Source organism: Taudactylus pleione, unplaced genomic scaffold (assembly GCF_031769625.1).
Source record: "Taudactylus pleione unplaced genomic scaffold, aTauple2 ptg000095l, whole genome shotgun sequence".
In the NCBI taxonomy this organism is placed as follows: domain Eukaryota; kingdom Metazoa; phylum Chordata; class Amphibia; order Anura; family Myobatrachidae; genus Taudactylus; species Taudactylus pleione.
In genome coordinates this window covers 6040207-6050682 of record NW_028284497.1, presented here as the reverse complement: position 1 = coordinate 6050682, position 10476 = coordinate 6040207, and the positions used below count along the sequence as shown (strand labels likewise).

The window sequence follows — 10476 nt, the reverse complement described above, 5'->3', positions numbered from 1 at the left end:
GCACCCCACCCTCCCTTACAGCGTGTGCTGAGCTGCAGTGGGAGACTGCACGTGGCTGCTGAGCAGCAGCCACAGCAGACTCCTTCCTATGCCTGTGGGGGGTGCGATCACACTGATTGCACCCCCCCTGGCTTTGAGCTGTGCTAAGGGAGCTCAGAGCGCCCCCCCAAAGCGCTGCAAAAAGTTTTTTTTTTTCTTCTTTTTTCGGGAAGAGGGCATGGCCACGCCTCCCACGATTAGGCCATACTCCCTGTTACCCGGGCCCGCCGCGGCTCTTGGCGGGCCTGCCTGTGACAGGCCAGACATATGAACTTCAATAATAAGGCTGGTTATCTACTGTCAGGATCTTGCTGTGAGGATTACTTACAGTATGTTACCTCAGGAGAGGCATCAATCAGGCAGAGCAGCATAGAAGCAGCAGATAATCCATGACAGGAAAGGGTTTAATTACACTGCTAAATTTACCTGGATGGATAGGCGTCCAATTTTTGTGTCATCACAACATCTGCAAGTGATAGAAGATTCTATCTTTATCTGATAGGAAAAAAAAAATATATATATATATATATATATATATATATATATATATGTGCATATATACAGTATAAGCCCCTTCTACCAATAACCTGAACCAGAGTTGTGTGAATATGTACTTTGGGGAAAGTAAAACTGACAAAAATAACTGATATCCTTCAATCTCCATGGCTGTAGCATACATTGTTTATGACAAGTGACTACCACAGCTGTATTAACTCTCATTTCATCAGACATTATTGTCTAAACAAAATAAACAGAACTGTGCATCTGGACTGATTATATAGACTGGTAGTCATACGACTTAAACAGTATGGTAAACAGTAGAGTGGGATATGTTTATGGTATAGCAGGTAAAAGGTTATAATACGCTTAAGGTGTACTGTTATCTACCAAAGTATAATATATATTTATATTAGTATAAAAAACATAGGGTGTGGGGAGTTTAAATAGGGCTTTGCAGATATTATAAGCTTTCATTGTTTATGTATTAACTATTGTTACTAAAACATTGCTATTATTGTACTAAATTCAGTGCATAATATAATATTCACAAAATAACTTTTTCCTCTAAGACTTTAGTCCTTAAGTTATCCATTATAATAAAGTTATTATTTTTGGTCTATAATAACTATATTAAAATAGGGGGTTTCCCGAGCCAACCCCTCTTTCCCTAACCTAGACAAAGCTTATCGACTCAGGTGGAGGCATCGCCAAGGTGAGACAGGTACAAGGCCTGCGTAGCCCTGCAAATCCAAAAAAAGGTATTATAGAAGATCGGTAAGCAGGGGTTACACCTCCATAAGGCTTGGTGACAGCTCTGTTCAAATATGAAACTCTCCCTATCCCATTGTCTGTTTTTACCATTAGTTGTGGTCGCTTCTCCTACTACGTACGGTCTTGGTCTATCCGGGGTCTGAAATATTTATATTAACAAGTGGATGTCCAAACCTTTCAGTCTTATACGCTTTGGGATTCATTATTCCACTTTTATCTTAATTACAAGCATTGAGCTGCAGTATTTGTGAAAATCGCTACGTATGCTGCCTGAGACAGATAAACAATGTGGTTTAGATGGCGCACTCCGCCGCCAACCTGCAGAAATGTTCTCCTCATCTTATATTTATGCTTTTGTGCGTCCCACATTAACTAGGAATTGTAAGTCTATGAAAAAAAGTATATTTCAAATGGGGTTCTCTGTTATTCATTTGGTGGGGACACCTACCTTTGGTCGGGGGCACCTACACACTGGGAAAGCTAAATACATTTCTTTATAAATAAATCTTTATAAAATATTCTTAATGATAATTACGCCTGATTCTGAGTCACACGCAGGCCCACAGGGAATGCAGGTGACTTACAAAGGGAATGCTAATGCAAGTAGCACAGATTTCTGTGACTGCACTGCCCCCACTTTTCCCATCCACTAACGCATCCATCATCACTAGTGTCAGCACTTACAGTACACCTGCCCCATACAACTGAAATAGGCTTTCCCTCTGCATACGCAGGCATATGATGTAACTCTGGCAAAGCACACACAATATTCCCACAACACTCACACGCAAAGCTTCTTTTCCTTGGACACGCCCAGTTGCCACCTAGTAAGACTCATTCGCCCGTATTCAATTTGGAGCGAAAATTCCGTAGCCAGACTTTTCGCCGTCATCTGAGGTTTTGCCGTCGAAAAGTTATCGTGCTCGTCCCCGTTTATCCCCGTATTCAATTCCAAATCGTCGAAAATGGGACCTGGCGAAAACGAAATCGTCAAAAAGTCTTCTCAGTTTTGGGGAAATCAGCCAGACACCCCCCAAAAGATGCTCTGACATGGGGGTTCACTATGGGCACCCCCGAATAACCCTGCAAAAGGTATTTGGGGTCTTTGAATGATCTCAATAGGTTCTTTTTAGCATCTTTGGGACAGTGGTGAAGAATAGCGTTTAGCCACTTTTTGGGGGGAAATAAGTAGTCCCATCAAATTTGGGGTACCTAAAAATGGGTGCAAGCATATTTTTAAGTGGCTAAAGCGAACTTGTAAAAATCGTGAAAAATCCACCTGCCGCAAGCACCTGCAATTAAAAAAACACCTGGGGCATACTTCGAGACCCCCCCTGAGTCTATTTTGCTAGTTTAAAAGTTTGTCCCCCAACTTTTTTTATACCTTTTCTAGGGCTGTCCAAGGGGTGCAGAGTGGTTTTTGGAATTCTGCACTTGTTCTCGCCACCTATCCAGTGGTGATACTTTTTTGCCGGTCCCAATGCATAAACTTTTCGCACTGGCGAAAGTCGGGAAAATTAAATACAGGGTTAAGTCAAACCTGTGAAAATTACGTCAACGGCGATAAAGTATTGCCGATAACGGCTTTTCGCAGCCTAATTGAATATGGCCCATTATGTCTATAATATACAGTGAAAAGTTACAACATTGCTACTGACATCAGTTCTGATCATTATGCTTTGTCAATAAGACTTTCCATCATATACAAAATAGTTTATATTTTACAGATGCATTTTCGCAATAAACTGTAACACAGAAGTGTATGTGTTGTGACAACAGGAAATCAGGCTGCAATGCTCTGTAGGATCTTTCTGTAACATCTTGCATAGGCATACAGTACTTCTCTACATTTTCTACATGTCTGGCATGAAATATATTCAATGGACTGATTCAGACATTTGCACTTGATAATAAGGATATCTCCATCTGGAAGAGACTGCAGCAATATATCTAAGTCAGTAAGTACTACTAATGTGTGACTGCTGGGAGTAATGCCAATAACAATAATAATGTGCAATTGCACCACTAAATATATATTTTCTTGCATTTAAAAAATCACTATATAAAAAGCTACAATACAATACAATACAATACAGTACAACTTGTGCATAGAAGGCATGCAAAAAAAACTTATAGCTAAATTGATATTTTATTCTTATACTTGGGTTCTGCAATCTATGCATCAGTTCACTCATTTTAAATCTATGTACTAAGAAAGCTGAATTAAATTCTCTAGATAATGATGATAACCTGCCACTTTTAGGTTATACAGGAAGAAACTTTTATTATCTCATATAAAAAAATGGTTTATTTAAACAGAGCATACAAATAAACACAATTCATAAGTGAAATATCAATTTATTCAAAGTGAAATAAATGAATACCAGAGACTGTTTAAATGGAAACCAGAATATTGCTCTTTATCTTAATATACTCATGTTTTGTCACAGCACAACCTGTGTAAAAACATATGGTGATTCCCCACCCAGTTCCCCCAACTGCCACTTGAAATAGTGAGGCTGTCTGTGTGCCTGTGGCAGAGGGGAGAGACTGTGGATGTAATTACACTTTTTTACCTATGATGTTAAACTAACTATATTATTCACAGTGACCGGCGGTATTCAGTCAAACCAAGGGGCATATGTATCAAAGCTTGATGTGAGATAAAATTGTGAAATATATATCACCAACCAATCAGCTCCAAACGATCGTTTCTTAAACACAGCCTGCAAAATGTAAGTTAGAAGCTGATTGGTTGGTGATATATATCTCCCAATTTTATCTCACATCAAGCTTTGATACATATGCCCCCAAGATCACTGAAAACATTGAAACAATAACTACCTTTCCAACTTTTGAATACTGTTGTGGACAGCGCTGTCACAGTAGTAAGATCAGTGTTGATTGAAAATATAGCAGCCAGTGGTAATCAGTTAGCAGCGACTGCCACAGACATTAATACTGTGGATTTAATATTAATGAGGACTGTATTGCCACAGCAATAATATCAGCATATGAGAACACATGGTAAATGATCATATGTAGAGACTACAGATTTATGTACAAAATAAGTAAATGGAAAGTAAAGCACAAACAATAATATTGATGAACATCATATATTATTGGCTAAATTATAGCCTGTGAAGAATGTGAACAAAATTTATATAGTTATTCTGTATGATAAAAATACAATTTCTCAAAAAATTATACTGACTCACTGAATTGGAAATATGGCATTTATTGTTAGAATAGAGGAAATAAAGTGCAGGATTGAAAAATTAAATGGTGAAACCAATTGAAACTCAGAATTTGAGGTCTAAATATTAATAATCAAGTACTGCCACGATTATTAACGGTCCAACTCGCTGGGGATATTTAAATTTTTAATAAAAAATATCCCGGCTATGTACTACCAGTACCTCGCAGGGACAGCGGTTGTGGTAACTGCAGTCCCCGCAAGTTATATCCCCGGCATTTAGCAGAAATCTTTTACAAAGTTAAACACTTATTCGGGGGAATCTGGCACTGCGCATGCGCACATCGTCAGCTTCTGGGGCCGGCTGGGGGCTGCGGAGGAGAGATCGAAAGCCCCCATAGGCTTACAGTAGTTTAACCAGGGCGAAACTTAGAAAAGCTTTGCTTTTTGGAGTTTAGTAAATAATGGTCAGATCGTAGTCCCCATTAATAATAATGGGACCTGCGATCTGCAGTGCTAATTAACACTTGTGCTATTAGTACATACTGTAGGATCGATACATAAAATTATGAAGAATAATTTTATGTAAAAATCAGCTTGATACATACAGTATGTCCCTAATTTTATAAACACAGCTCAGGAATGATACAAAGCAATATAAACCTTGTGAAACATTGTATATACAGTATTAAAGGCACAATGATAGGAAACAATTGCAACTTTAAAGGAATTCTAAAAACTATGTAACTATTGGAAAGACATCAGGTTGTGCTGTGAAAACCCTGAGATGAAGAGAAATTTTCTGGTTTCCATTAAAACAGTCCCTGGAAATCATTTATTTCACTATGAATAAATTTATATTTCACTTGTGTATTGTGTTTATTTCTATGTTCTTTTTAAATAAACCATTGTTTTTTTATATGAGATAATATAAGTTATATTTTAAATAGAGATGTGCTGGTTCGGTTTTACTCGGATTTACTCGGATATGTTTGGATCTCAAAAACGGCATCTTATTGGCTATCGGCTATCACGTGTTTTGGATAGCCAATAAAATAAATTCAAACTAATCCGATCTTGCAATAATTTTGGCGAAAAGAACCGAGTAAAACCGAACCCGCACATCTCTAGTTTTAAACTGACACGACCAATGCACCCTGATACTATCCTTAGGGGTAAATTTACTAAGAATCGTGCGTATTTTTTGCTGATTAGAAACTCGATTTGCATCTCTGAAACTCGGGTGATTTTAGGCTGCTGAAACACTCAAATTAATTAAGAGCTGTGTTCTGAACGCAGCCAAACACTCTCTAGCAAGAAGCCTGCATATATCAGTGAGATATGTGAGGGCTGCTTGTGTGTCTTTAATGTAAAAAAAGGTTAAATGTGATAAAAAAAAATTACGTAAGAGCCCCACCCAAAAGCATAACCAGCCCTTGGTACCTCCGCCAGTCCTGGTTTAAAAATATGGGGGGAAAAAATGCGTAGGGTTCCCCCGTATTTTAGGAACCAGGACTGGGCTGCTGAGCTAGTCCTAGTTTTAAAGAATAGGGCGGGGGAATTACGTAGGGTTGCCCCTATTTTTAAAACCAGCACTGGGCTCAGATCCAGATAGGGTGTAATGCCACAGCCAGGGGATGCTTTCATCGGGTCTCCCTGGCCAAAGCATTATCACCCCAAGCCGGTCAGCCCAAGCCAGGAATCTTAGGGGCGCACCCCCCTTGGGTGCTCAGGAGAGGGTCTCCCCTCTCCTGAGCACCCCAGGCTTACGCTGAAGCCCAGGGCTCTTCCCTGCACTTCTGGCCATTGGGTGCAGGAGTAATAGTGTGGAAAATAGAGTTAAACTGTTGTTTTTTTACAGTGGAACTACAGGTGCCAGTGTGTCTGCCCTTTGGCACTTGTGGAACTACAAGTGCCAGCAGGCATCTGGCACCATTACCCCTCTGTAAAAAAAATAGTTAAAAAACCACAAGACACCCACACCGTAGGAAGTAAAATTTTATTACATACCGACCACACTCACACTTACTTACCTGCTGCCAGATGTTCGGTCCCCTTCTCCAAGTACTGTAGAATTCCAATGGGTTACCTGTTAAAAAAAATCTGATACTCACCTATGTCCTTGCGCTGGTCGTCGTAGCATCCACGGCTCATGGCAAAATAACAAAACGAATCCCGGACCAGTTCATACTGTGGTGATGTATGTGCGGCTACTGACTGCACATCCCACGCGGAAATTGTCAGGAGCCAGAGCTGCCAGTCAATCAGCACCCGCTCTACAGTCAGTGGCTGCTGATTGGCTGGTGGCTCCGGCTCCTGACATCTGCGCAGGTACTGTAATAAATATGTTATGTTGTTTATATATATTTTTAAATGTGTCTATGCTTAGTTTCTAAACTTCTACAATAATGATTTTTATATTTGCATCTGCATTATCTATTTTCTATTCACAGTTATGGCGCATGATCTGATGACAATGACCACCATAAATGCTGTGTTAACAAACTCAACTAGCAAACCACCTGCACCATCTCCCAGTCTCGGCATTGCCATCCTTTCTGTTGCTTTCATTATCGGATTTCCAGGCAATGCATTTGTCATCTGGACAGTGTTGACCCGAATGAAGAAACGCACAGTCACCTGTCTCCTCATTTTACATTTGGCCATGGCAGACATCATGGTGATCCTCACAGCACCATTTTTCCTCCATCTCCTGGCAACAGGCAGCTGGACATTTGGGAATGTCATCTGTAAAATGTGTCATTACATTAGCTGTTTGAGTATGTACACCAGCATCTTCCTCATTGCTTTTATGAGCTTGGATCGCTTTCTTGCCGTGGCCATGCCATTCACTTCTCAGAAGCTGAGAACAAAGACAGTTGTCACGGGGATAGTTTCTGCAATATGGGTGTTGGCATCTCTGTTGGCCATTCCCATGGTGTTTTACCGTTCTGTAATACCCCTGCATAGTCGTGACCAATGCATACCAAATCACAAATATTATAATAATTCTTCTAAGCACATCATTTTTCAGTATATGTTTGAGACAATGATGGGATTTGCTATCCCATTCACAGTTATAGTGTCCTGCTACATCTACATCGGACTAAGGTTACGTACTGCTAAGTTTCAGACCAAACATAAGACTAGCCGACTGGTCATCATGATCATAGTAACCTTTGCCCTCTTCTGGCTTCCATACCAAGTGGTGAATATGATTCAAGTATCAGCAGAACTGTACTCGTCAGACAATCTGAGAACCGCAGCTCATAATGCCAGGCCTAATGTCACAGCCCTTGCCTTTCTCAGCAGCAGCGCTAATCCTATTCTATATGTATTTGCTGGTGGTAATTTCATAAGGACTGCTGGGGTGGGATTCATGGCCAAACTCTTTGAAGGAACTGCTTCTGAGACTTCCAGTTTCCGTAAAATCTCACAAGTTTTCCGTCAAAGAAGTCACACCGAGTCTGTTGAATTGGAAAAATGTGGAGAGCAGAGTAAGATTTGTTCCACTAATCAAATAGACTGATAATGATGAAGCACATTTATCTTATTTTACTTGATTGTTCAACCTATTTTTACAAGCATATGCTTTACAAAGAATCACACAATCCATGCTACAGGGTGTCTGCTTAACTATAAACAGGTCCTGACTCCACTTGCTGGGGTAAATAGAACTACAGGAAATGTAATATTGTAAATTAAGTGAGAAACAAAATGCAATCACAGAATAATGTTCCAAAATTAGGTGCCTCCTGGAATTGTAACCCGCAGGGCAGAGCTGCATTGATTTTAGCAATGTTTAAATTAAGTTTTTTTTAATAATGTCAATGAACATTTGCTATTTTGCTAAATATATGTGAATAGAAAAAACTGCTAAGAAAAAAACAATCTTTTTCTGATGTGTAAGAGGTATTAGGTATTAACTATATCCCTGCTGATTACATGTTTGTACATATTTCCATCTCACTTTGAAATGGTCATGGACAATGGACACAGAGGTATGCTTAACACATATAAAGCAGTAGAAAAGTGACTTTGTTGTACATTAACACCTCAGAACTGTTCCAAACATATGAGTTAGATGAATGCCAGTGAAATACAGCACTAGCTGTCCTTTGTGGAACCTCAACAATCTGCCATATTAAATCCAATTATTGTCCTAATGCATTCAAGAAAAAGTGGAATAAAAAATATTTTAAGCTGCAGCCTGTGGGAGTCACATTTCTCCAGCATATACTGTAATAAGTACCATTTTTGAGATGGAAAAGAGTTGACAAATACAAGAAGAACAAACAACTTCATAATTTGTCAAACAGTACAGTATGGTATATAACCCCTCAGAAGTTACATAACACCATGGAAAATGATGTATGATGCTGCAACATCTTGGGAAACATGTATATTTGGTGACTCATGGTCCAGGGATTGCACAACAAAGTGGGACAGTCACACAAGAAAAGTGAGTAATTGTGTAGGTGCACTAAAGACCTTTTGTTAATAATTACAATGAATAAACTTGAATGGTATGCCCTGGAAATTATATATGTAATATACCAAATGCCTTGAAAAAGCAGCCACGGGTGAAGCGTACGTTGGTGTCCCTGTGGCTGCTGCTTACAGGATATACTCTGTTGATATGTGGATGTTGTTATAATACACACTGTATGTTTGATATAATTAATGTATGCTGCACACTTCATGCACTGCTTATAATACAGAACAGCGGCATAGATCCTGGCAGTAAAGTCGCTGCAAACTGTGACGCAATCTATAGCAGCAACGCTACCCGCATTTCAGTACAGCAGTGTTGGCTCTATCAGTGAGACACACGTTGAAGGCACTACCCGCAATACGGCCCTGCGGGAATGGCTCAGGCAGTGAAGCCGCATATTGAAGGGAGGCATGAAGATAACAGGACTGCATGTATAACAGCACTGTACGAGCCTTACTGGTATTGTAGTTTTATAGGAATAAGCGGCATAATTCATTTGGAGACACACTGGGGTTTATGTATCAAGCAGTGAAAATGATATATGATCCATAAGAGAGTAGTGTAGGACATATTTAGAATATAAAATCCACTATATAATATTTTATAGGCGTACCCTTCCTATAACAGCAGAAGGGAGAGAATATGGATATGATTTCTATACAGCCTTTATACAAAAAATGATTGTGTTTTTTTATAAGATACAGACACGATGGCTGCGAATATTGAGAAACTCTTATGGCGTATTAGATAATGGGCAGAATTCAATTGTTTTCGCGGCCCGCATCTCCCGTCTAAAGTGACAGTTGATCGCGGTCCGCTATGCAATTGTTCCAGATTTTCGTGCTGATCGCGCCCAAAGTGGTCGGGTTTAGCGGCGTAAAGTAGCTAAACCCGACCAAAGTGCTGGGCACGATCGTGAAAAGTTATGTTTGGGCGCCCAAACATGTCACTTTTCGCACATTTCAGCTCTCACCCCCCTGGGGATGCGAGCTGAAATGTAGCGCTGTCAGCTGATCGTGCCCGACAGGAGCAAGAATTGAATAGCTCCGTCGGGCTCGATGGGAGCAGGAATCAATTGAATTCCGCCCAATCTGTTAGTTTTCATGTGAAAACACATCTGATGTAAAATATATAAGTGAAATATAAAAGATCATTATATATCATAATCACCTATAAATTCATGATCTATAAATAATCGGCTTATATGATTCAGTGGGAAAGGATGAAATTAGCGAGATGAAAGTAAAACTTGAAACATTGGGCCTGATTCAGACCCACTCGCGAGCGGCTGTCCGCTCGCAAGTGGGTCGATGTTATGCACTGAGCATGCGCACGACGGAGGGAGCGTCAGAAGCCGGCCCACTGACATCACTAGTGATGTCAGTGGGAGTGATTTTGGCTCTGATAGAGCCAAAATCACTCCGGAGCTTGCGGTTGAAAACCTCAACCGCAGGCTCCGGCTCGCAATTTCGAT

General features: G+C 40.0%; 1 protein-coding gene across 1 annotated transcript; it reads left to right on the top strand.

Moving 5' to 3' along the window:
* Positions 1–3179: 3179 nt before the first annotated feature.
* Positions 3180–8747, top strand: LOC148526536 (leukotriene B4 receptor 1-like). The gene is made up of 2 exons (XM_088470211.1): positions 3180–3269; positions 6961–8747. The coding sequence occupies exon 2, from the start codon at positions 6963–6965 to the stop codon at positions 8034–8036; it is 1074 nt and encodes a 357-aa protein (XP_088326337.1). The 5' UTR covers positions 3180–3269; positions 6961–6962; the 3' UTR covers positions 8037–8747.
* Positions 8748–10476: the final 1729 nt, after the last annotated feature.

Coding starts and splice junctions, on each gene's coding strand:
- LOC148526536 (XM_088470211.1), top strand. CDS start 6,963: ATGGCGCATGATCTGATGACAATGACCACCATAAATGCTGTGTTAACA.